The 27,185-nt window shown below is 36.8% G+C and overlaps 3 protein-coding genes across 14 annotated transcripts in view; 1 reads left to right on the top strand and 2 right to left on the bottom strand.

Moving 5' to 3' along the window:
* Positions 1-1,502: 1,502 nt before the first annotated feature.
* gpr141 (G protein-coupled receptor 141) lies at positions 1,503-6,535 on the bottom strand. Its single transcript, XM_088402270.1, has 3 exons — positions 6,451-6,535; positions 5,450-5,539; positions 1,503-2,836 (listed from the first exon to the last, which is right to left on the bottom strand). Exons 2-3 carry the CDS (start codon positions 5,507-5,509, stop codon positions 1,910-1,912), a joined length of 987 nt encoding a protein of 328 aa, XP_088258396.1. The 5' UTR covers positions 5,510-5,539; positions 6,451-6,535; the 3' UTR covers positions 1,503-1,909.
* A 1,102-nt stretch (positions 6,536-7,637) lies between these two features.
* pign (phosphatidylinositol glycan anchor biosynthesis, class N) lies at positions 7,638-18,628 on the bottom strand. Of its 6 annotated transcripts, XM_088401574.1 has the most exons (30): positions 16,694-16,953; positions 16,228-16,486; positions 16,031-16,152; positions 15,825-15,923; positions 15,434-15,540; positions 15,187-15,311; positions 14,960-15,090; positions 14,763-14,882; positions 14,607-14,647; positions 14,430-14,489; positions 14,201-14,293; positions 13,972-14,027; positions 13,226-13,304; positions 12,895-13,077; positions 12,688-12,827; positions 12,056-12,155; positions 11,888-11,980; positions 11,542-11,633; positions 11,332-11,437; positions 11,133-11,241; positions 10,957-11,059; positions 10,448-10,550; positions 10,064-10,150; positions 9,932-9,987; positions 9,695-9,770; positions 9,543-9,616; positions 8,887-8,929; positions 8,734-8,786; positions 8,346-8,514; positions 7,638-8,080 (listed from the first exon to the last, which is right to left on the bottom strand). In XM_088401574.1, the coding sequence occupies exons 2-29, from the start codon at positions 16,452-16,454 to the stop codon at positions 8,391-8,393; spliced, it is 2,802 nt and encodes a 933-aa protein (XP_088257700.1). In that variant the 5' UTR covers positions 16,455-16,486; positions 16,694-16,953; the 3' UTR covers positions 7,638-8,080; positions 8,346-8,390. The 6 variants fall into 6 exon arrangements, 4 of the variants coding, with proteins under 4 accessions (XP_088257700.1, XP_088257698.1, XP_088257699.1 ...); XM_088401572.1 differs by lacking the exon at positions 16,694-16,953 and adding an exon at positions 18,083-18,628 and having other exon boundaries at positions 7,638-8,514; XM_088401573.1 differs by having other exon boundaries at positions 7,638-8,514; positions 16,628-16,953.
* The window catches only part of relch (RAB11 binding and LisH domain, coiled-coil and HEAT repeat containing), a 30,872-nt gene continuing 21,621 nt past the window's right edge, over positions 17,935-27,185 (top strand). For 3 of the 7 annotated variants that reach the window (XM_088401567.1, XM_088401565.1, XM_088401564.1), the window contains exons 1-7: positions 17,935-18,481; positions 20,712-20,801; positions 23,347-23,418; positions 23,567-23,622; positions 23,750-23,863; positions 25,950-26,144; positions 26,240-26,334. In XM_088401567.1, coding sequence (XP_088257693.1) covers positions 18,025-18,481; positions 20,712-20,801; positions 23,347-23,418; positions 23,567-23,622; positions 23,750-23,863; positions 25,950-26,144; positions 26,240-26,334 — 1,079 coding nt within the window. In that variant the 5' untranslated portion in view covers positions 17,935-18,024. The remainder of the gene's footprint in view (positions 18,482-20,711; positions 20,802-23,346; positions 23,419-23,566; positions 23,623-23,749; positions 23,864-25,949; positions 26,145-26,239; positions 26,335-27,185) is intronic. The other 4 variants (XM_088401566.1, XM_088401563.1, XM_088401569.1 and 1 more) reach the window with 2 other exon arrangements.

Genomic DNA, 27,185 nt, shown 5'->3' with positions numbered 1-27,185 from the left:
TTAATGTAAGAAGAGTTTAATGTAAGAAGAACATAATTTTACCATTAACTGAATATGAACCAAATAAAATGACAACATTCAAAATGAAAAAAATGCATAAATAAAATGTTTGCACTCACCAAAACGGCTGTCTCCCAAAACACTTAATTCAACACAAAATTGATTCTTCTTTCTTTCCTCAAGAAGACTTCAATCTTGGTTGTACAGTTTGTCTGTTTCCAACAATAAATCCTTTTCAATAGTATGTTTTAATTCGCTTAAAAAAAAAAAAGAGAGAATGAATGCTCTGCATAGGACAGAGGGATTGTCACAGCCAAACAGTCGAGTTTGCTTGACCGCATAGCACTGCCTCCCATGCTGAGTATCCAATGACTGAGCCTCTACATGTCAACTTCAACGTGAGGCTTTCTAGCTGGCCTTACTTTTGCCAACTCATGATCTGACTGTTGACAACTCGTGATCTGATTGGCAACTGCAACTGTCAATTAACTCTATGTGCCCGTTCACTTAAAGTGCACAGACACCGGCAACTGTTGATTATGAAGGCCTCGGGTAGATTTCATACAGCCTGGCGACACAAGTTAGCTGAATTCTGATTGGATAAAACTCTAACCTAAAACGACAACACTGGAAGGATTGTAACAAAATGGATATGACACGAAGAGAACAAAATATGGAGAATTTACCGTATTTTTGCAGACTATAAGCCGCAACTTTTTTTGTCATGTTTTGAGCCCAGCGGCTTATAGTCCAGTGTGGCTTATCTGTGTTTTTTGCTGCTTTTGTTGTTTTTTTGCTAGCCACCAGCAATCAAATGTGTATATCTGTTCAAAGTGTCAATTTATGGAACACCTATCAAATAGAACTGAAGAGATGTGAACCAATGGCTGTCCTCGAAAAGAGTTAAAACAATATATTATTTTAAAAATAAAAGTATAAATTTAATAAGAGAATGTATAATATTTTGGGTAAATTTGTGATGTGTAAATGTGATATACAGTACACAGTATATGTGATTTTAGTTATGAATATTGAAGTATTGATTTTGAAGTATTTCAATTTTGAACTGCTTTTTAACTAACCATCTAGCCATCCACCCATCCATTTTCTACAAATATGTTGAGACTAAACATACAGACATGTTCAGTCTGTTAAAGAGAGGATGTTGCTCTTGGCGGAAGATTACAAAAAATTAAATAACTAAAAAAAATAATTAACTTCATATATCTTCTTTTTGCGTAAAGATCTGATGGAATTACCTGCAGTTTATAGTCCAGTGCGGCTTTTCTGTGACAAAAACAATTTTTTTGCTCATATTTTTCTATATACCGGTGCAGCTTATAGTCCAGAAAATACAGTGTGTGTATATATATATATATATATATATATATATATATATATATATATATATATATATATATATATATATATATATATATTTACACACACAATCATTTCTGGTTCCATATATTATTTATTATTATAATCCATCAATATCGATTGCTATGAATAAGAATAGCTTCCATTGTATGAAGCATTGCTAGAGGACATCAGACAGTACTTGCGTGAGGCAAGAGACGAGAACCGCAATAACGGATGTTTCTCCACTTTGTACATTACTCTGCTTCGACAAACTGTTTTTATCAGAAGCATGTGAATTCTGAGAGTCGATTCAAAATTGTCATACAAGTGTAAAAAGAAGTTAGGCACTGTATAATGAAACAATGAAAGGAAGTGAGGTGAAAGATAAAATTTATATTAAATTAATCGTATTGTTGATATTGTACCATAACCCTTTTTAATGGCGCAACAAGTTCCAGTGCTGTTACCATCACTTTTTTTCTTTCTTTGTCACCACCATTACATATGTTGACGTACGACTTTTCACAATACAGAAACTAACGGGAGGCTAAATAGTCTTTCCTGAGAAGCACAATGAGCATGTCCTCCTTCCCAGGAGGGTGAGCATGTCCACACAGTTAAAGGTGGTCAAGCTCAGAAACACCTCATTGAGATTCTCAAGTTCAAGGTGTTCCAAGTAATAGAATCGAAATATGTGGTATGGGATGAAGCACATCACCATGATGACCACGAAGGACAGACTCTTCAGCTGAGCCCCAAAGTCTGGATGTGACGTCCATTGTTGATGATGCTTCCTGTATAAAAGCCACATGACATTGGCTTGCAGCCCACTTAGCACAGTAGTGGCTGTTATGAACAATGCACTGATGATGTAGTTGATCACCTTGGCAATGGATTCTATGCTGTTGCCAAATCGGAAACAGTAAAAATGACTATCCGGGATGTTGCTGTCACCATTGGCTTGGCCGTAAGAAAAATAGATAATGCAGGTGACAATGATTAGCACTATCATCCACACCAAGACACTGGCGCATTGCGCATAAATATTCGGCCAAGACGCTAACCGCTCACCCTTGCGGTAAAACACCAAAAGGCGCGTGATGAGGATGACAACATAGATGCCAAATGACATGTACATGTGGATGTGGACCATGCTGCTGACCACTCTGCACCAGCCCAAGCTGAGGATCCATTGCTGAGCTGCGTGATAATAGATCCTGAAGGGCACGGTGAGAAGGAAAAGGAAGCGTGCAAAGATGAGATTGCAAACTGCGATGGAGGTGGGGGATGATGTCCTTGACTTCATTATAAGTATGGTGACACTCAGGCTGGTAGTGCCGATAAGCAGAACCATCGTGTAGATGATGATCAGGAGCACATGGTATTCTTCATCCGGCACCTCCGTGCTTTCATTTTTGGTCAGCGCGGGGGTTAGGATCGCAGAAGAAATGGTGTTCGTTGGTTTTGAGGCCATCTGAAAGGAGATGGAAAGAGAGTAAATATCTGTGGATTATGGCAAATTTTAAATTCTGTCTGTCTGTTGAAATTGAGTACATTTCCACTGCACCACGGACAACTTGAGATTTTTATTGTGAACCTCATCATTAACAATACACCGAACAAAGGATGTCAGTGTCTCTCTCTTACATAACAAACATCACCATAACTCTGTTAGTAAGGCATGTCCCACATGTAAGAAGTAAACAGTATATCTTACAAAATGTAAACAAATACACTTGATTAATTCAATCATAACTGAATTTCAAATGCAATTCATTTCAAAACAAAACTTCTATTAGACGTAAATGAGTACTTATCAATGCAAAATTTTTGCATACTGTATGCGAACAAATGAAGCAGTGGAGAAATATGTTCAGTTGAGAGAATAAACTAGGTTGATTTAATTCAGTGCTTGTCATTCACGGCGATAAAAGAGCTTACTTTACCAGAGATTTATTTGTAGTTGCTAGTTCTTAGTCCTGGTTTCAGGTTTCTTGCTGATAAGAACATTCTGGAATGTGTTTCCGCTGCAAGCTGGTCAACAAATATGTATTCCTTCTCTGATTGGCCAGGAGTTTTTTTAATTCCCTAATTAAAGTCATTTTTTGGTCAAATCAAATTTCAGCAATATTTTGTTTCATTTGTAGCGTATGTGACGGATGAATGAAGACAAATGTTAATGAAACCGTCTTCTATAGTTGTAGGGAAGGCAGCTATGAATGAGAACTGACATCCACAATTTCAGTGTCATTTAAAGCATTATAATGCCATCCAGTGGACATGATAGCTAATTGCATTCCCCTGCATTCCCTCAGATGCGGGCTGATAACGATGATGATGTATTATAGCCTAGGGTTAAACGTCTTAGCTATATATGTTTTCATGTTACACTTATACTACTTTGTGGTGTTTCAATTGCAGTGTAAGTGTAGAACCACAGACATGGTGTTAACGTTAAGTGTAAGCATTGTAACAGAAAAAAGAATTAGTATGAGTGCAGACAGATGTATGACAGACCAAAAAAAAAGTCAAATGTCGCCCTCTAGTGGTGGCGGAAGGTTGGACCAAAATACACTGATCCGATGATTACAATTTCGTCCGGCTTGAAAAATTGACGGACCGACAATGACGGAAAGAGGGCAGGGCTCTGACGAATGTCGAAGCAGCAAACAAATGTAAGTTGTCCACCTCATTCATGTTCATTAATCGTCTGACTGCAGTTGAGTTTTCACAGTCTGTTACAAGTCATGCCTCCATGAACGTTGGTCATTCATCTCTACATGTGGATACCATCCAGCTGTATGCAATATGTCAAGGTTTTTTTCTTTGAACTTACTGCAAGTAAATTGAATATTAAGCATACTTATTACTTTCACACACAATGTATGTAGATGGGTAGTTAATGTTGATCATATAACCCACAGTCAGGATTTCATAAAATAAAATGTATGCATGCACCAAAACATTGATAAAACAAGAAGGAAGAAATCAAAGTTAGTTTTTACAAAATCCTCATAATAAAAGCAGGAAGAAATTGGGAATGTTTTTTTAAAACTCTTTATTGCCAATTCTAAGGGAACTATAGATCAAAATTATTAAGGAAACAAAAGCAAAACGTAATTGAAGCAACTTATGTTCATAAAATGAATTATAACTATAATGAAAATGTCCATAATTTTAATTTTTATCAATGACTATCATACATGAACTTTTGGGGTTATCATGGTATTTCTATACATCTTTAGCAAAAAAAGAAGGAAGTTTTACACAATCCTCAGTAACCTTTTCTTTACATCTTGACCTCACACAATATTCCATTTGTTGGGGGGAAAAAAAAACAACTAAAACTTAAAATAAACCACTTTCAAAAAAAAAAAAAACTTGCTCAGAGGTCAGATGATGACTAATCACAGTTCACCTGTTTTCTTAGTTTAATCATGTGACTTTCGCAAGATGCGCTGCAATTAGTCATGACCTGATCCCTGAACAACTGTGGCGTTACTTGACAGCAAGTAGCCAAAAGAGGTGGTTTTGCTGCTTACTTTGTCTTCCACAAATGCAATTTTAACCACAATACTGTGTTTTGAAAACTTTTTAGTTGATTTCCCCTTGAATGCTAACAAACAATACAACATATACCGAAATAATGAATAGCATTAGTGTTCAATATTTAATCAGTTTTTGAAATAATTAAGTGTAAAAGATTTAATAGCATTAGCAACAGCATTTATTCATGTTGATACACATTTACACTAATAATCAATTACTGAAGTTATCCAACATGGTTTTACAGCTGTGTAGTTTTTGAGTAATCCTGCAAACTATTAAGACTGTAATTACTTACTCTATAAACTAGTCATTACATACCATGATTTTAATCTATCATTCTTTTAAAGTTTTTATAATCTAATAGTTCATAATTCACCACAATCTGAAAAGGAATGAGAAATGAGCTAATACAAACAAAGCATGTATTTAGTTTCACAAAATCAACATCATCACTGTTGGATTTGGATCATTTGAATTTTTTGTTCAGAATTACGAGCATTATACTGAGTATGCGACTAAAATAAAAAATACGGAATACCTTGTGGTCCATCTGGGGTTGACACACATGAGATGGCTGTGTTTGTTTCCTCCACTGCATACAGGTTTGTATACAAGCTGCGAATCTTTGCTGAAAAGATTATGAAATTAATTCATCTCTTTGCCGTACGTATGAGCCCAAAGAAGAGTGTTGTTGATTCGTTGGTACTGAGTGTTGCGTGTGCGTGTATAGGTAATTACACATAGTGCAATCTAACCACAAAGAGTGACAGCTTCCTCTTAACACCCAGCAAAAGTCACTATGTCCTCTTCTGTACAAGGCATAGTTAAAATATCATTCAGTGGGTTTAACTGCATTATATAAATCTGCATGCTTTATTTTGCCTTATCAGGAATTGATAAACAAACAAAAAACAGGTGTAATATGAGGTAGACAACTTGTATTTTACCTTAAAAAAGTAAAACCATCCAACATATGTATATATTCCTTTAAAAGTCAGACTTAGTCAACAGCAGTCCTATTTGGAAGTAAGTCAAAAAAAAGAAGTGAGAGATGTGGTTAGATGCCTGACAGTCCAAAAATGAGTAAGCACTCCGTCCATTGTAATGTTGTACATCTTACGTGAATTATTGATTTCAGTGTTCAATAAATGTTGCCTACTGTATCCAAAATGCCTTAAGGCCTCTAATTCAATCAAAACCAATGTTAATTTAAATGTGTCTTCCGATGGCTCCAGTTTCCCCATGACTTAAAGGTCAAGTGATAAAAGAAAATGAGTGGATGGATTGTTAATTTACAGCCTCAATTAATTGATCATTAAAATGTTTCCAAAATTGAAATATAGTTGTACTGTGCTGTACTTTGATTTGCTCATCCAGCTCCGTACGGTGGTAAAAATATTACAATCATTACGTAGTTGACACCACCAAAATAATAACTGACAACGTCAATGAATGCATAACATGTTTGTTAAGGCAGAGTATTTGCCACAGCTCTTGTATTTTATCTTAATTGTTCATGAGCAAATAGTCTTTTCTTACCTTCACTCAGATGAAAACGCAAAAAATGTTTTCCTCATTCATTTTAGGGTTTGGCCTAAATTCACTTGAGGTCGTTCAAAGTAACCCAGTTATTTCATTTCCTTTAATACTGTCGCAATTGTGCTTGCGCAGGCTATGAACACAATAACCTGAAAGTTTGAGAATAATCGACACTGAAGAAAAATAAAAAAACATAAAAAGCATTTGGTTGCATTGCTAAAACATGATGTTTATCAGTTAAATGTGCTTTTGTGTTCAGTATCACCGAGCAGGAGAGACAGTTTGGATTTTAACCGATTTACTACTGCCACCTGCTGCTTGATTTTGCAAACTGCTTTCGCTTGTACACGTGCACTTACTATTGTGGTTGGTTAACACAGGAGTTCTCAATTTTTTTAGTCAAGGACCCCTTTTAGAAAGCAAAATTTCCAAGCGCCCTATTGCAAATATTTGCGGGATTGAAAATTTTAATAAGTGCCCTTTTTATTCACCAAAGATTCATTTTGACAACAAATATATTTGTTACATTTCAGCTATACTGATCTGTATTAGAAACCGGGTCAATTTCCAAATATTTAGTAAAAAAACAAAACAAAACAAAAAAAAACAGCAAAATGCTGCTTTAACTTTGATGGCTTCGTCACCTACCTCGTTGGCAAGCAATTGTAGACACAAAAGGCATTTTGACAAATGTCAAAATGATAACGTTTTTTCACGTTTTTTAAGAGTCCTTGTAATCGCTACCTAAGTATTTGGGATTGAATGTCAGGACTCTTAAAAACAACGTGGAAGTAAGTCCCAGGCATTGAATGAGTTTAACTGGTTGAATTGATTGCTTTATTGAAGAATAGTAAATACTTATTTTTGTACTTCATATATATATATATATATATATATATATATATATATATATATATATATATATATATATATATATATATATATATATATATATATATATATATATATATATTTTTTTTTTTTTTTTTTTAATAACCCAAATAATTTCAAAGGCCCCCTGCAGACAGGCCAATTTGAGAAGCACTGGGTTAACATATAATTTCACTTGTTTTCAATTGCTCATCGATCAAGTGTCACTGGTGGTGTAGAGATTCACATTCGATGCTCTAGCTTTGTAACTGAACAGGATAGTTGCTATTGAACAAAGCTGGACAGATACCAAAACAACATTTTTAATTCCATTTATTTTATTTGATCACATCAAGAATCAAAAACATGACTTTACAGTAACAAAATTAGGAAGCCCTTCAAAACAATAATACATGTGTTGAGTGCATTAAAAAATCAAACATGTATCAAAAGCATGGTTTAATGTAATTTTTCTGACAGTAAAGCACATTTTTTAACTTTTTTTTAATGAAATAACAGCACACCTTAGAAATCCGGTGGGCCTTATTTATGGATGTTGAAATCAAGTTGAATAAAATTAGACTTATTTTCTGTTCACTGAGACGCACATTAGTCTAAAAAATGTGTGTGTGTGTGTGTGTGTGTGTGTGCGTGTGTGTGTGTGTGTGTGCTGCTTTGGCTGTGCTTCTTCATTCGATAAAGAAATCCAGTTTTCAGGATTCTGATTCTAATAAATAAACATTAAGTGGAGAATTCAGACCTGAAAGCAAACGCAATCATTAATTTGATAATAGATGTATCATCTTCCTAATCTCAGACCATGACTATTTCCCTTTACTGTACATGTGTACATGTGCATATTGACTTTAGCAAATTACAATGTCCTTAAATATATCTATTTCCCTTTACTGTACATATGTACATGTGCATATTGACTCTAGCAAAATACAATGTCCTTAAATATATTAGATAAGGTATCCACCGCTATTATATGAATAAGGAATCAAATACAATAGCATACATACTGAATGTTTGGACTAGCTCAGCTATCATGTTCTGTGCTGTGTTTGTTAGGGGAAGTGCATCTTGCGCCTCTGCCACAGAACAAGTCGTTGTGAGGTAAGTATATGCGTGACAACACTGAGCAACATCAGGAAGATGGTCATTGACATCACGATAACATAGTGGCTGATGCTGTGCGAGACAAAGAGAAGAAAGGTTTAACTGTGTGAGTAAAATACATGCAGCATTTTACACCACTGTACATTACAACTTCAGTGAACATTCTTAGCTGACCTTGTCAATCATAATGTCAAATATAATGATCAGGGTCAATTGATAAATTTATGACACAGCTTTTGACATGAGGGCAACATTTCAGTGCACAGTAACAGCTGAATTGAACTAGTTTACCTTGTGCCAATATCCAACCAGGTGCCATAGTCCTGCACTAAGAAGAAAAAGTGCTGTGACAAAAAAAAAAAAAACACATGAAAGGTTTCATTTTCATAAGAAGGTGCATTCCAAATTTCTCCAGAATATCAGAATATAAATCAAAGGTTTTACCAGAGCCATCACATCAGAGATGACCAAGACGATCAGAAATAAGCTGCAAATTGAGAATATTTATTGTGCAATGCATTGCGATTTTCAAAAACCAACAAAAACACCATTTCTCCGAGTATAAGTCGAGTTTTTTTTTTCTCATTTTTAACCCCCATATTAGGGGCATTGACTTATAACCACATAACGCAAAACAGGCCAAATTTTTCCACATATCTGTGTTTGAATAACATTAATTCAATTGTGAAAAAGTAATACCATGTCATTTACAAGGCTTAAGATGATTATTGATACTGTATGCATACATTTTAGAGTGTTTGCTAAGAACATTGTAAAAATGCACTTTCATCAAGCGCCGCCTCATTGCCTCTTTGTTGTCAATAACAAGGCTGCGTGACTCATTTTTTTGACAGACTATGACACATAATGAAAACCACAACAATATGTTATTCGACATACGATGGACAAATGTGTCTAAAAGTACCGTAATTTTCTCCTTTTACTAACACACCAGCCATGAGCTATGTAACCACTAAAGTCAGGAGTAAACTTATAATTGCGTTTTTGTAAAATCCACCCAAATTGAAGTAAAAAAGGGGGTGTTGACTTATGAGCGAGGTCGACTTGTACTCAGAGAAATACGGTAACTGAGTTTGTACCTTCTCGATGATAGCTGTGTTGTAACTTGGATCGTCTCAAATGTGCACATTACGATTATGAACGGAATAATGACCTAGGAGACAAAAAGAACATTTGTGTGGTGACTATTAATAGAAGATCAAGTTCAAAAGTTCCTGCACCGGTACTCCACCTTCCACATCATTAACCCTCCCATGACGAAAGGGTTGAAGACCGTGAGGAAACAATAAACAGATGATGGGTCAAAACTGAAAGAAAAAGAGAAAAAATATAAGGATTCAAGAAAAATTCCATATTTAGTGCTAAACGATATACAGTAGTTCAAACAAACTTGTCTTTTATGAACAACAATTAAATGACTTGCTGCCTTTTGTTGCCTTAGTTAAAACACATACTTGTATATACATACCTGTTAATGGACGCTATGTTCCCTGTTCCAAAAAAAGCCGTAATTATAAAAAAAACCTGAGAAAAGTATGAGATCAAGGACAGCTACATGCCATTTGATGCTGTATTCTTGACCAATTAGCATGAAGGATACAAAGAAATAAGATCGTCGAATGTCATCCAACTTGAGCTGACGAATTTTGGAGATGTCAATGTTTGCTGAAAAATCTATAGTGGAGAGCTGAAAGACATTTTACAAAGTATTAGTTTACATATTTTAGTTTACATACATATTTAAATAAAATCTTGTGACTAAAGTTCTTATCTTCGATAACTGAGTACAATCAAAGGATGTGGAAAACATTTGCATTTACCTCTAGGTTTGAAATAACTCGAAATAACTAAAAAATGACCTGCTTCTTACCGTGTGAGCCAAAACAAATTAGATTGACTGAATGTTGTATTAAATATGCAATTCATTTTCCAGACTCATTATTCACACTTTATTGTGTAGTGAGGAAGGACACAGTACTTATACCTCTTGTCTTCCAGAGATGCCCTCAGCGATCATGGCTTCCTGTTCAATGTTGATCCACACAAACATCAACCAAGATAACACAGGAGGAAACAAAGCCTCGGTTCTGGGTTGGAAATGATGTACATTGCCATGTTATGGTTTATTCATAAAATATATGAACGAAAGACTGTGCCCCAGTGCATACAGCAAGCTCTGTAATGGAACGGAAGAAATTCCAGAGCCCTCAACCCTATCTGCAAAGCTTATGATTTCAACTGTTTCACATGTTTTTGATTTCTGGTCGATAAAATAGTCAGTTATGAATGGTTACGATTGGTGTCAAAGTAAAAAAAAAAAAAAAATAATTTAATATGTTTTTTACTTAGTTGGTAATAAAGAAAATGGTCGATTTTACACATTGTGTAATAGTATTGTGAGCCTGCCCTTCAAAACTTTGCTCCTGCAATTTCATTTTCTTGGCAGGTACAGTACACTTTTGAGTTTGATACCCTTGTTGTAAGCAAACTTACCCAGTGCTAAGCAGGAGGTATGTGGCTGTGAGTGAGAGGAAAATGCTGAGAAGCCGGTGAAACAGACGTGTAGAGCTCATCAATGGCACAAATATGGATGATGCTAAAGAAAACAGTGAAGTAAGCATTGTTTGTGTTGGGAAAAAAAAACAAAACCTCAGTCCCATGCCACCTACCTAATGTGACCCAGCTTATGATCTGATTGAGAAGAGGTAGACCCTGTTTCTGCTGGAGGCTGGAGTGTGTGAGGTATGGCACGTATGCGCACAATGCCACATGTAGCATCTGTTGACACACATGAAAGCAAACCTCACTTTGGCTAATTCCATTAGAACAAATGAAAACCATTTAGAAAACATAATAAGCCGCAATTACCTGCATGACAAACTGTTGTTTATCACTAGGATATAGTGATGTCCTGTTGCGTGATGGCCACAGGAAACAGGCTGACACAAACAGGGTGAGCAGACCGGCACCCATCCTTTGGAAAAAAAAAAAATGTTACTGCATTATTTGTATTCATATCAGGGAGATATTGATTCAACAATACGTTTTATTATAATGGTTCTAGTTTAACACACTCACACCAGATTTATGTTAGGCTCTCTTCCCACAACGGGCAACAGGGGGAAAGTAGCCAAACAAAGGCAGCCCAGAAACCAGCTCAGCGAGCTGCACTAGAAAGTGATAAAAATCAGACAGTGTTCATAAACAAAAAGTGCAGGCAAAACGCTCAAAACACGCACAATACAGTAGTTGATTTAAATAAAGAAATAGTTCTTTTTTTCTTTTTTTTAAAGAACAGTTTACAGTGGCACAGAAGAGAAGTTCCATTCAGTTTTATTGGAAATATAACTGTTTATTCAACAAGCCTTTCTAATCACATTGTGACCACAGAAGCAAATTCACATAGTATTATTAGCTACCCTACCTTAGCCTTGCCAAAAAGACCTGACAGCATTGGCCAGAGCGAGAGAACTGCCAGCCCCACAGTCAACATGGCGCGATGGAAAAAACTCACCACCTGAGGGCAGTAGAGAGACGAGGAAAAACTAATAACCGGTACTCCTTGAATCAGTTTTGAAAATACAGTACCTACCAAAAGCTCAATGCCGAATGCTACGAGTACAAAGTAGCTAAAGCATTTCCACCGCGGCAGAAAAGGAGCTGAGTGAATCAAGTCTATTAGTGTGTTGGACCTGAAATGGAAAATACATGTAATTATGAACAAAGATGTAAAAAGACAAAAACAGCAAAGGCCCTTTTATCGATCAAAGCGCAGCCTTCAATGGTCAAATTAACATAACTGTGTTGTCTGTGAGCTTGACTACGTATTTGTGAATGTAGTGTATTTTTCTTTGTGAAGTGAGTTCGCCCTGCACTTTAGAGCCACTGCCAGAAAAAGTAGATTTGTGATGGATCTTTTCTTTATGTTAATTCAAGAATATGAACTTGCTTCCGCCAGTCAATTTATAGCACTCGAGCGCTGCTAGCTAGAAACTAATTTATAATAGAGGCTGCATTAAATGCTGGCAACAGGCCCCGTACAACAAAATACCAGCGTAATTAAGTCCTCTTTAGCACCATAAATTGGGGATTGAATGTGATGTGTCATTTTTATATATATATATATATATATATATATATATATATATATGTGTGTATATATATATATATATATATACACACACACAGTATATATAAACGTGTGTGTTATTTGAAGTAACTCACTCTTTAAAAACGGAGTACCATACAGGCACAGGCATGAGGCAGTAAATATAATATGTAAATGGACTCCTCTGGATGAGCAGGAATATGCTGATCACCAAAGCGACACAGATAGACAGCCTCACCAAGGTGTAATCAGGTTTCTGTGGATGCAGAGGCCATGCATGTAACAGAAATGTGATAAGTGTGTCTAATTGGATTCAAACAAACCTGTTTGAGGATGTCAGGATGCATGTTAAGGCTTGCATGAGTCTTCAGAATAACAAAGACGACATATGAGGTCCAGCCCACAAATCCCAGGACAACACTGCAACCCAAGAAAAACCTGTCGTAGGTATGGTAGTAAACAAGGCCTTCAAGGGCTTCGGATATCAGAGCCTGGCAGAGAGAGATCTAGATAAAAGAACAATGGAGAGAGAAAAAAAGAGAGTGAAGTTCCAATAGAAGTTGCAAAATGTCAGCCTTCTGATACGGTCATTACATTTTTCCCATTTAATAATATTTATGTACTGTAAGCATTTTGTTTTCTCATGATACTCACAGCATCTCCATACTTTTCCAACTGAATTAATATTTTTGCTCTCTGGATTTTTTCTGCTTGCTTAGGTTCAGTCAGCTGTCTGATAAACAGAGGGAAAGTAATAGAGTACATGTCCAAAACACAAACCTAAATAGATTGCCAAGGATGATGATGTTGTTTGACCAAGAGTGACAAATATTTTTTTTGTCTTTTTGTCTTTGTTTTTCTTGAGCATTCACCTTGAACTAATTGCTCTCACGTCCAAACCATTTATTAGAGATATCAATTCCATGCTACACAAGTAGTTTGTCGGCAGCAAGAACATAACTATAATTAACTCTTTCAGTGCCAAGTGTAAAAGGCTGAAAATGGCAACTACAGGAGTGCCAGCTGATTTTGAGCATTTTCACTTAACTTTCAAAACCAACAGAATATTTTGTGCTATGCCTATGTAAATAAGGGTGGCATCATATGAAAGATTGATTTCCAATCCTTAATTTGAATTGCAAGTATGCAACGTATGTGTAGTATGTATGACTTTCTTCTTTGAGCAACACTCCCATCCAGTGGTCACAGTTCAACACTACAGTGCTCGATCCGCTTAATATTAAAATAAGCACTAGTCAAGGGTGTCAGTTACGCTTTCATAAAAAAACATATTTGAAGAGAATTGTTACACAACGTAAGTATTTTAAAAGATGAAAATTCTCGCCCATGACACTGAAAGAGTTCAAAGAAAATGCTCACCTCCAGATTATTGTACTTACTGGTAGGGAGTAAAGAGAAAAGACAATGTTGTCTCTTTTTTCAACTTCATTTTCATCTAAGGAAATAAAAATAAGACATATATTTCAATAACAATACAACAAAAATGGTGTCACATTTCTGCTTAGTGGTTTCAATTACTATTATATATTCATCAAAATCAGTGATGTTCTTTTTTTTTTAATGAAAACAGAAGTTAAACATCTATAGCTGAGCGACACAATGCCTTACCTTGAACTGTTCCAATATTTGAATGGCATTAGTGTACATGCACTCTGCTTTGAACCGATCGCTATTGTCCAGGTAAAGGAGAGGTAAAACACCCTGAGGACAAATAAAATTATATCAGTATTTGAAAAAAAATGGGGACCATGCAGAGCCAACGCGCTTTTCCGTGTAAATGTATGTACTGTATATGTATGTATAAATAATGTATAAATAATGAAGTAGCAATACTTACAACAGAGTTGACAGGAATGGGTACACCAATCAGAGATGCCATTAGAGGAGCAATGTCAGCCTGCAGAGTTTAAATAGCAAACCTTTAGACCTTGTAACATCACTCTGCCAAAAGTGGCTATTTCATCAAATAAATGTGATCTGATTAAAAAAAGTTAATTAAATAAAGGAACCAAACCTGATTGAGATCAACTCTTCTGAGGTGCTCCAGTTTCCAGTCTGGGGTAAAAAGAGAAATCAGGAAATGATGCATCCATGAGCCCACTCAAACAGTAAAACATATTGTGAAAAATTTTAACAAAATGTGAATGTTAATCAATTTTTATAAGCACACCTTGCAAATAGCCGTCTTTGTACGATTGATCTTTGGTCATTTTGTGGGGTCCTTGTACGCCAGCTCCCCAAGCCACAAAAGGGGTGAGAGTCTCTGAAGGGTGACCAGCACCATGAGAACCTAGAAACATACACATTTAGATCAAATTTCACTTCTGAGCAGATCCGTTATAGGTTCACATTTTGTTTGTGTGTTACCCCAATTGGTCATGCCATGATCAGAAGTGAACAAAAAAGCTGTTCTGCCATCATTGCTGAAGAAGTCTTCAAATATAGACACTAGTTCTGATACACCAGAGTCCACTAGGCCAATATTACTGAGGTACTCTCTGCATGAAATAGAACTCAAAATTAGGCAGTGTACTTTGAAATAGATGGATGGACGGACTAATACATAATAAATAAAAGAAAAATCAAGAACTGACTGTGACATTGGTCTGTGAGCATGTCCATTTGTGTCAAGACCCAACAGATGCAGAAAGAAGACATTTTTATCCTCAAGCAGGCTGGCCATCAAAGTAGAGTTTGACTTTGCTGACTGAAAAAGGAACTAATAGAGAAGGCACAAAAAGTGCAATTTGCTTTGTCATTAAAGTTGACAGAACAGAAAACAACATTAAAAATGGTACTGATGATTTCATGTTTAGCCATAATAAGTACAGACAGTCATACTTTGACTTGAGTGAACACCCAGGTGTCAAGTCTGGATGCGTCAGTGGAGGCAAAGTCTTCTTCTGCTGCTGGATAAGTGTGGGTGTACACATGGTCTCCACTCGCCCCTGTTAGTACAGTATGTGGGGGGAAAAGGTATTAAGTGTCTCCAGCAACTGAGTGAGACATATAACTTGGACAGTATATTTCAAATACACCGGCACTAACAACATTTATGTGTAATGCATCAGACTGGGAATTTAATGTGTCCTGCTGATATAACACAATATGGTAAATGCTGAGAAATACTACACAAATGAATCAATGTTTGATCATGTAACTTGGAAATTATTCGAGATGTAACTCGTTTGCATTTAATCATACTTGTGATCTGACATAGTATGTGGGTCACCTTTAGCAAACATGGGCAGAATATCAGGGCTGCCCCAGGACCAAGTATGTCTGCTCTCATTAAACACAGAATCAAACTCAACAGGATTCTCCTTCCAACCTGAAACCAGACAAAAAAACAAAACAAAAAACACACATCAGCTACAAATACTCATAGGTGCCCACTGATAAAATCTACATGATACTATTTTGTTACATTGTACACACCTTTAGCAACTGCACTAACATCTTCATAAAAACCAGCAATAAGAGCAACATGCCCAGGGCGAGACTCAGTGGGTACACGGGTGTGGGAGACACCCCATGTTCCTCTCTCCTCAATGACAGTCCTTTTGGCGGAGACAGCAGACAAAAGAAGCCTTGTCACGCACGTCTTTTTTTTTTATTTTTGCTTGTTTGCAAACCTTAAGTAAGGAGCCCTGGGTGAGCCATCGGAATCCAGGGTGAAAAGGCTGTCTGCCCTCAGACCATCAGCCACAATAAGCACCAGTCTGGAGGCAGGTGGAGGCAAAGGTGTGGTCATGGGTGTCATCCCATGGACCAACGGGGAGGTGAAGTAGATATCGAAAATGGACAGAAAGAAGACGACGTGGACACTCAGTCCCACCACTAAAAAGGTGATCATCTTCATTTTGAGCTGCGAATGTCAACAGTATTTCAAGTCTGCAATGGAAGGACAAACGGATTCAATATACAGTCTGTAAAGCATTTTGTACAGAAATGATTATAATGTATCTGAGTGCAAATACAAAGAGAAAATTGTCAAGTGCGGTTTCACTGAAGTACCCATACCAAAGCACTGACCTTTTCAAGACTGTAATCTTTTTTTGTCTACATAACAGTTGTAAAAGAAAGCCCGCTCTATCCTACCTGCATATAACATCAGAAGTCCTCGATCATTAAAACAAAAGTTTAAAACGAATGAATGGGACACGTCCAAACCCAGTTGCACAACTCGTTCGACTTGTCTAGTGATTTGTTTACATTGTTACTCAATTGCCGCAAATGCGAAGATCCCAGTAGATTGCCACTTTATGTTACAAACTACATCAATCTAGTCCTTACTTAGTTGTTTTTACAAAACCAGCTATCCCTTTTTAATGAGATTAGTTTAAAGCAGCGTCCATTCACTTCCTAGTTGTTACATGACGTTGTCAGCCCTTGAGGGAACTCTGGGTACTGTAGTTCCGCTTGATTTTTTTTTTTTCCAATCAAAAGCAAAAGGATCCCCATTACGACGATTCTGTGAAACACATTGAAACGTACTTTTGATCTTGGCAAGATGTCAAACGCTAAAAATAAGATTAAGAAATATAATGACTGAAATTAGCGAGGGTTAGTGTATGGGATAAGCCAAGTAGAGGAAAAATATCAAAGCATTTTGCGCTTGAAAGTGGCACAATAACAAAATTAACAACAACGCCTGCACATTGTGCTACATATACGTTTGCACAGTATGTCATACATTCAAAGCTGGGACACTGGGAAAAGTATTCCAAGACAACAAAACTACAATATTTCATTGATCTTTTGATTATGTTTTCAATAGCTCTCAGTCTTTGATATTATCAGTTACTGGTTCGCCACTGCTTGACAAATTGGTTGAGAAATTAGTACGTTTTATTTATGTGTTCATTTATTTATTTATTTTTAGCACAGTTTTGTTGATGCTGTGGCTTTGATTAGGCACTTTGCCCTTACCAAGATGGCCGCTATATTGACACGTCATTTGGAAGGCGTGAACGCTAGATGTGGCGCACGCTCACTTAACTTCCGGCCTCTCAAGTGGGCGCGGTTGCTACTTATTATAGTACAGTACACTACTCAACATACAAATGTCACTTCAATAAATCGAAATATACCGAAACAAAATAATCAGATTATTGTAATTACTAACGCAAAAGAAGATGCCTTTACTTAAAATAAGATTCAAACAAATTAAACTTGAATAATATTTGACTCGTCGTGTAATAATTTACTCTTACTCGGTTAATAATTTCAAAAAGCATAGCGTTTTGGAACGGTGCCTTTTTCTCTTTTGATATTTACTGAGAAACGATCAACAAATGTCACGTGACGAGTGGTACCCTTTCGATCACTATGTTAACGCGAGAACCCTATCCCAGCTAGCTTGACTTCCATTCAGGAAGCAGATCTGATTAGCTTAGCTGGGATCGCTAAAAATCTATTATCTCGCAAACATGGCGTCGGTGAACCCGTTTAATATGAGTGATTCTGAAGAGGAGAGTGAACGGCGACCTAACGAAACAGTTGACACGGAGCGTAGCCCCAGTGACGGGGCTCCGGGGCCGCCGCCTGGTATTCCCTTCTCTCCGCCCCCGGGCGCCGATCCTCCGACTCTCCTGCTGTCCAGCAGTCGAACGAGTCCAAACGGCGAGGGTATCTCGGTCTCTTCCGCGGCCGCCACCGCCGCTATGGCTTCTAGTGGCGAGTCACGGGTGTCTGTGGATGTCATCGCCGCTCAGCTATTGCGTGATCAGTACATCCTCACGGCCCTGGAGTTTCACACAGAACTGTTGGAGGCTGGAAGGGAGCTTCCGAGGTTGAGGGATTATTTCTCCAACCCGGGTAACTTCGAGCGGCAGAGCGGCACTCCACCTGCCAAAGATCAGGGAACTGGACCTGGTGGACCTTTGAGTAAGTAGCTGGACGATGCTAGGCACCTCCCGTTAACAACTTGTCTTAGACGTATTCTAAAGCATACCACTAGTTAGCGTTTAGCTTAAATTGTAGGGCTTGAAACCATTCGAGTGTGAGATATTCGCCTTTTAAACTGGCACCCTAAAACCTCAACACATTCGTACATAATGTTGTACCAAATAATAAATCGTGATACGGCAGTGCTAATCACCCTCGTAATCAGTCCTCTTTAAGCTCTATAAATACATATCATTTTACTTGAAGACGTTGTGAGGTCAAATGTCAAGACTTGGACAGTGGCCTCGTGAAAACAGCAGTTTATACCAAACGTTTGTTCAGGTTGTTTTGTACTTTTATCTCAAGGTACGTCACTAAACTTCCAGTTCCTTAAATGCTTGTTCTCACAAGTGTCATGGGCTTGCTGGTACCTATCCCATTTGTCTTTGAGCAGCAGGCGGGGTACACTCTGAACTGATTGCCTGCTAATTGCAGGGCACACAGGGACAAATAACCATTCACAAACCCAATCACACTAAAGAACAATATAGAGCAGTGGCCACCAACCTTTTTGAAACTGAGAGCTCCTTCTTTGGTACTGAGTAATACGAAGGGCTACCAGTTTATGTAAAGACGCTGATAAAGTTAATGATTTTTCACAATAATTAAGGAACAGTTGTAGTAATTATGAAAATCAAGTATATTAGGTAATGTAAACACAATTCATTTATAATTGTTTGTAAAAGTCATAGGAAATCGCCAATGTTTTATTTCTTGTAAGGTATTTGCAGAGCAGGCCTGCGGGCTACTCATATGATCTTTGGGTGCTACCCGGTGCCCGCGGGCACCACGTTGGTGAAGAAAATGTGAGAATGCCCAGTAAAAATGCATGAGGCAGCACAACGCAGTTAGCATATCTGCCTGACACCGCCCTCCTGTGTGAATTTTGAGTCTTATTCTATGTTCGTGTGGCTTTCCACATTCCAAAAGCATGCATTTTAATTGAACATTTTTTATTGGACATTTGTTTGAATATGAGTGTGACTAGTTGTTCCTCTCTATGTGCCCTGCAATTGGCTGCCAAACACTTCAAGGTGTACAGTATGCTTCCTCTCCATAGTCAAACTCAACTGGAATAGTCTCCAATTGACCTGTGACCCTAATGAAAATGAGATAGTGTCCACTTAATATATAAATAGTCATATCACACTTTGATATTATTTCAGTCAAAAAAATATCAAAGACATACTTGAGTTAAACTGTATGGACCTTTTTAAAACAAAATTAGGTTAATTAGTTAATTGTCCTAATTTAGTTTACTAGTTACTGACATGGTGATTCTATATTTACAGCAGGTGTAATTACAATGGTGAGAGTGCATTGGTATCGCACTGCATCCAAAATTATTATATAAATTAGCTGCAGAATGTGCTTGGTTTATGACAGTGTACCATTTCTTTGGTGATTACAAGTCAGGATGTGCTATTGTCCATCACTCACCTAGCTCTGGGAAGTTCATAGCACACCATTATAGTAACTTACAAATGGTGTATCTCAGGACTATCGTAAACTTAAAACCCCTATACTGCACTGTGTTAAATGTTTTATGAAGTGTCTTCACAAACATGACAGTTCCCTTGCAAAACAACTAACATGCTTTTTTTCCCCACAAGTTATGCTACAGTTGTTTCCTTCCTAATCTGATGCTCAGGGGATCATGTGATCAGTGGAATGCTGGTTTAACAGGATCTTCTGTTACAATTGTGACACCCAGTAGAATGTGATCACATGCTTTGAATACACTATAATAAAAAATGTTCAAGTCTGTTGCCAAGTGTGTATTTTTCACTGATATAATTTTTATCGTCAGAGCTTACCAAATTGCTAACATATTTGTCTCAGAGGTCTGCCATCATCATGTATTGCTTTAATGTGGACTCTTTTATTCAATAATCTTTTAATGTTATTGTTGGTGCATTTTGTAAGCAGGCAAGGAATGGTAACAATAGTGTATGTGTTATCCCACAAACCTGTAAGCACAGCGACACAGCGAAGCTAATTGAATTTCAAAAGTTATTCTCCATGCAGTATATTAAACACATGACACAGTATGTAACATTAAAATATAATTTTGCGGCCTACAAATGTCCCCAGAGCTGCCACTTGTAAACCGCTGATAGTCACTGGTTTTGATTTTCTCTCCCCTCTCTGTATTTGTCTTTGGGTCTAGATCGAACAGGCAGCATCAGCACCTTAGACTCGCTAGACTTTGCCCGATACTCAGATGACGGCAATCGAGAATCAGATGAACGGGTGGCAGGTAAGATGAGCCTGTGCTGTCACGATTCAAAGCCAAGAGCCACAGCTTGAGTAAGGGAAATAAACCTGATGTGATAGATTCAATGGAAACTGCTGCATCAGTGGCTACAGATTTGATGCAAATTTTAATTTGGTTTTGCAAATTTTATTTTCATGCTCCATAATTAGAAATAGTGGTGTCAGAGAATAGCCGTTAAAATGATGTTTCTGCTTGTTAGATTTTTTAGTTGGTTTTTAACATACACGGTCTTTCATGTAAGTCTCTCATTTTACAAGTAATCATTTTTTTAGTAGCAAGGGTAGCCAGATAATACCAGTTTTGCTTGAGAATTTTAAGCATTTTAAGTTACTAACAGTATCATGGGTTAGCTAAAAAAAAATAGCTTATAAGCATGAAGCTGTTTATGCTCTGAGTTGAATCACTTTAAGCTTCAAATTGGTCACAGGGGTCAGGCCTGAATGATTTGCATCTTGGCTTGCTGCTTACCAAATTTTGAAATCAAGCTCAAACAGCAACATTTTTTTTAATGTTATTAGCATGATCATTCACAAACATCTTAGTGTCGACCCACTTTAAATTATTAGTGTAGTCATTTTTATTTTATAAGAAAGCTTGTAAAAATACACATACAGTATTTTGTTTTTCCTTAGTGCACCAGAAGTGTACTTTTTGACTTTATTGAGTCTCTAGGATGGCATTTTTGGTACAGGAGCTTCACACAGCTCCCATGAGGCTCCATCGTGATACACTAGGCACGAGGATAGAAAGTAACAGCTGAGTGTGACTCGTAAGCACCAAGTTGCTGTTAAGATGAGCTGTTAGATTGCAAGCAGCTTGTCGAGGTGTGAATTTTGTATGATGAGTCAAATATGTCTTTGCTTCGCAAATAAAATGCCGTAAGTGTCAATATTAAAACCGCGGTCTTTTTTTTCCCCAATTCTTGATCTTTACACCAAAGGCATTTCACATCATAGGTATATCATTAAAAGAAAACACTAGGGAGCTGCAGTTTCACCAAGATGTTGACGACATGTCAAAGTTCACCATGGCACGACCACTTAGTTATCACACTACCACGAGTTTGCCATCCCTTGTACTGCTAGAATGTGTATGAAAATGACTAAGAAATGGTCAGAATAGAGCACAAGGGTTTAAGTAGCTGAGAAGGTACAGCCATATATTTTCCATCAAACACAATCTGTACTACACAGTTTGACGTCTGATCAAAAGCATGCAGCAGAGACGTTTAATTTTGAGGGTTGTTTGTTTGCATTTCCCAAATGAGTACCCTCCCCTTCTCCATTTCCAACTTCCCTTTGCAAATACTGTACTGTATACCTGCCCACAGCTGTCTGACTCGGGGGTTCTGGCCTTTACCTGACGTTGATCAAACCCCAGTTGGCAATACTGGACAAGTCACTACTGTCACTCCATCTGAATTTAGTTATTTGTTTCATTCTTATTCCCTCTTTCTTCTGGATTAAGTTTCATTTTGAATTTTGATTGCATTCTGTGCATTCATGATCTGCAAGCATCGTTTTTTTCGACAATTTTGAGTCATGACTCACCATCTGCCTGACCTATTGGATTCAAAACAGAATTTCTAAAATAAAGATATATTTTTAGAAAGATTTTGTGAAATGCTCAAATTTGTGAATTCATGGATTATGTGAAAAAAAAACTCTGCTACCAGCTCGTATAAGTGTGCCAAATGTCTTAGCATCATTGCAGATAATCAGTGCACAGCAATGCAACACAGTACAATTTTCCCACTCCATTGCTTAAATTTTGTTGTGTGTTTTCTTTTTTAAAAATCAAAACAACCTTGTGTGTTTGCTCCTACCTTCAATATTATTTTAATTCAGTCATTTTCCTGTGAATTGATTATAGTGTATATATTATAGTTGAGAAAGACATCAGAAAGTGTCTCTCAGCTCATTTGCTGTTAAATAGGACACAAAAAATGATGTTTTTTAAGTGAATCACTAAATACATATTCAAAAATTTGGGGATTACTTAAGACTGGAAGTGAACCCACACCTTTTGGATTGTAGTGTATTTTATGATGCATTTTTATCAAAAAATGGAATCATCTGTGTGAGGTTTAGGTTTAATGTGTAGTCTAGTCTGGTTTATTCTGTCAATATCTATTGCCTGAAAAGTCCTTTGTCAGACAGCTCCAACACCTTTTTTAATTACTAGTTTCACCTTTTTTAATTACTAGTTTCATTTTAAGTACCATACTTGTATTCATTGGTTTAGCAGACAAAAAAAAAAGAACAAACAGTTGGCTGGGTAGGGTATTCACTAATTCACTAGTAGCCTTTGTTTGCTTTATTCCATGATCCTCTGCTGCATGTGTTTCACAGATCCATGATTTGCATGAACCCTCTTGTGTTATTTTATTTTGTGACTCTTAATATCTTTGCTGTGTTTTTTACTCCCATCTTTGTTTTATTTGTTTGTTCCTTGTCTTTGTTTGGATGCATTTCCTGTGTGTGCGTGTGTGAACGTGTGTGCGCGTGTGCTGTCGCTCTCTGTCCAGTGCTGGAGTTTGAGCTACGGAAAGCAAAGGAGACCATTCAGGCTCTGCGCGCCAACTTGACTCAGGCAGCAGGTGTGGCGCAGTTTAAACTTCTTCTCCACCCAAGCCCTTCTTTGTCGCTTTCTTTCCATTTCTTCTGAAGAAAATGTACAAACAATTGAGCATCCTTCTGAACTCATCTTGTGATTTTATTGTTCTTATTGTTCCTCCTGGTTCACAGAAAATGAAGTACCCTCTCAGGAGAGAAAGAACTTCAAGTCAAGCCCTGAAATTCAGGTGGGGGGATTTTTGAGTGTTGAGAAGCATAAAGTCTTCTACTCAGTCAGCAGTGATAGAGACATTTTGTAAGCGTAACAAGCCTACACAGCATTTTGTTTTATTTATTTTTCCATCTTTACCTCAGGATCCTCTTCGCCCACTAGAGAAAAGAGCCTTAAACTTCCTTGTGAATGAATATCTGTTGAAAAACGAATACAAACTTTCTTCCATCACCTTCTCGGATGAAAATGATGATCAGGTAAAGCTTTTTTTTTCCCCCTAGCAATTAAATACTTGTTTAAATACAATTAGAAAACTATCAATATATTCTCCAGCTCTATGTACAAACATCTGCACAATCGACTGAGACTTATCACCCACAGTCATTTATTTGATACATTTCAGCACACTCCTTATATCATTAAAAAAAAAAAATGCCAACATTGACCGACGGATATTTATGCATCAGGAGGGGCAAAATCAAACAGCCACGTAATATTCATAACAACAAACATACTGGACCATCTTTACATTTCAAAACTTGTATTTTGATCAAGAATTTTTTTTGGAGTGCATTACAAACGTTTTTTTTTTTTTTTCAAACTTTCAAACAAACATTTAATTTAATTTCACAGGGGTGTTATAAATTACTTGGAACTTATTTTTATCCAGCTGTTGCTTTAAGACTTTTCCCTCTACCTGCATGTGACACACAGCTTTTAATAGCTTTTCAACTTAATCAATTCAAATACAGTGGACCCCCGTGTTGCAACGTCCCTGATTTACGTTATTTTCATGTTGTGACGTGTGACGATTACTGAGTTTTTTACTAAGTTTTTTCATCCCCTCTCCATCTGTAGGCGTTTTTAGGTAATTACACTTATTTTCAGTTGCCGTCACTGCAACGCGTCACTACAATTCTGCTATTGGTCGGCGTCTCCTCACAGAAAAGGTGGTCTGCTATTGGTGGGCCTCACTTGTTTCAAAATAGCGGAACGGTAAAGCTTTGTTCGATTGTGAGTGGTTACAAAACCGTATTTATAGTGCATTTTACTGGTTAATTCAAAGTTGGAAAGGTTAGCCATGGGCCCCAAGATTGCTAGTGATGTTAAAGAGAGAAGTAAGAAGATGATTTATATGGAAACGATGCTGGAAATAACCCTTATTAAGGAATATGGGCATAACAAGCGGCACTCAAAGGTAAATAAATCCTTTCTATACTTTTTTATTCATGATGTTTTCTGATTGTTCATATTATTTATACGTAGCACTTACTATACGATTTTGATCCCAATTTTTAATATGTATGTACAATTTTGATGTTTTTACCTGGGGTTCTAAACGCATTAGCTATTTAACATAGGTTTGGATTGCCCGTCATACGACAAATTTGCCTTACGACCACAACCGTAGAACAGATTAATGTCATAACACAGGGGCCCACTGTACCAGATTGGACTGCATCACATCACATGTAAATAGATAACCAGAGCTCTTCAATCAGAATGTTTTCAAAATGAATAACATAAAAGTCTCCATATAACCAGGCTACAGAGCCCCGAGTAACACCCATTAAATGCACAGCAGTAAAATCAATAAAAACTAAATTGATTCAAAACAATATTAGCTGACCTAACTATACAATGAAACTAAAATTTAGTATAAACAAATGAATAATAGTTAAAGGTTATTTTCAAGATAGTCTCTAAATTATCCCTATTAACGCTACAATCAATGTTAATTTTAATAATTGTTTAATCAATTGACAATGTTGTTGATTGGATGATCAATCAGATTTTTTTAAATAATTTTCATCCCTGTATTCATTTATTTTTTTCTCCCAACAATGCAAAACACAGATTTTAAGATTTGGATGCTGATTTGGAGACTCCAAAGCACCCAGCTGATATAAAGCAACAACGGTTTGACTGTTTGGATTCATGTTGCAAAGTGGTGGACATTTTTCATACAAAGTTAAACTGAGGAAGTTTTGAAATGCAGTGGTGCCTTGACTTACAAGTGCCCCAGCTTTTGAGTTTTTTTGCCATGAGAATATCGGCAAACATATTGATTATTGATTATAAAGGCACATGTTTGTATGCAAATGCTTTCTTTTAATTTAACACTTTAATTCAGTCTCTTCATACAGGATTAAAGGCATTTGAGAATATTTCCAGTTGAGCGTTCAGACAATTTTAGGTCTCAAAATAATAGATCAATCACCAAATATTAATTTAATTTGGTAACTGATAAGTTGTCATTTGAAGAACTGTTGGACCAGTATTCCCTATTAACTGAGGCCGAGCATCCGCCATTCAATGATTTTGTTTTGTGGTTGTTTGCAGGATTTTGAGCTGTGGGATGATGTCGGTCTCAACATTCCAAAGCCTCCTGATCTATTGCAACTCTACAGAAATTGCGGTTCATCTCTTCCTTCAATGAGGGATATGGTTGATGTAGCAGTTGGAGCAGATTTTGGTGATTTCACCGGGCACTGTGCTTCTCAAGATCCCCCTAGGAAGCCCGACCTCTCACAACAGGTTCTCTGACTTGACAACTTTTACAAAAATGTCACCTTCTAAAATTGTGGCCTTGCAAGTTATACTAAAAAAAAAAAAATGTTCCTTTCCTGCAGCAACAGGCAGAGGTCGTCCAAGAGTTGGAGTACCAAATCAGTCTACTTAACAATGAGAAAGAGAGTTTAGCTGAGCAGATGAAAAAACTTCAAAGGTTTGACAGTTTTTCTATATTTATTCGAATATAATTAAACACTCTGCTTTAGCTGAACATAACATAATACACTTGATTTGCTATCCAATTTTTTTGTTTCTTTTCAATAACCTTTTTAAGATGCTACAAAATCTTGTCAAAGCCCTTTCTGAACAGGAATTGGTTTCAAGGAATCGTTGAAGTGATATGACTAGCTAAACACCTAACTTCATTTGCAATTAGGCATTGGCAGTTAGCATATTTTGATGATATGATAATAAAAGTTTCACGTTATCACGGTATTAAAATTACAACTCTAAAATTTGCTTTTTTTGTATTTTTGGCTCGGTGGTGGAGTGGTTGTCTCCCAGCGGAGAGGTTTTGGGTTCAATCCACCGGCCATCAAGAACATGTCGAAGTGTCCCCAGTTCCTCCTGATGCTCTGTCATCAGTAGTTAAATGGCTAGTTCGTGTAAACCGTTTTGAGTACTCAATGTAGAAAAGTGCTATATAAATGAAAGTCCATTTACCCCCCAAAAAAACTCTTTAGTTTACATACAACATGAGGTTCAAATGCATAAATGAATATTTATTATTCTTTATAAAACACAATAACCGTTGGCTACTCATGTTGTCCTTGAGGGCCAATAAGGTGGCAATGTTGAGGTGATTTTGGTTTCTTTTTCTTTCTTTTTTTTATTAAGTTTTTATTTTTATGAGTGCGCATGAATCAAGCATTTGGTGCTGAAGTTAGCTTTTAGCATTGGCTAAATCTCTTCTCAGTGGTGTGTGCCTGTAATCCGAAGAAAGAATGCAAATAGGGCATTTTGTTTCACTTTACTGTATTCTAAAATATTTCATGATTTTGTATT

The sequence above is a fragment of the Hippichthys cyanospilos genome, chromosome 19 (genome assembly GCF_059441005.1).
Source record: "Hippichthys cyanospilos isolate Australia breed blue-spotted pipefish chromosome 19, RoL_Hcya_1.0, whole genome shotgun sequence".
Lineage (NCBI taxonomy): Eukaryota > Metazoa > Chordata > Actinopteri > Syngnathiformes > Syngnathidae > Hippichthys > Hippichthys cyanospilos.
This window is presented reverse-complemented; position numbering and strand designations above follow the sequence as displayed.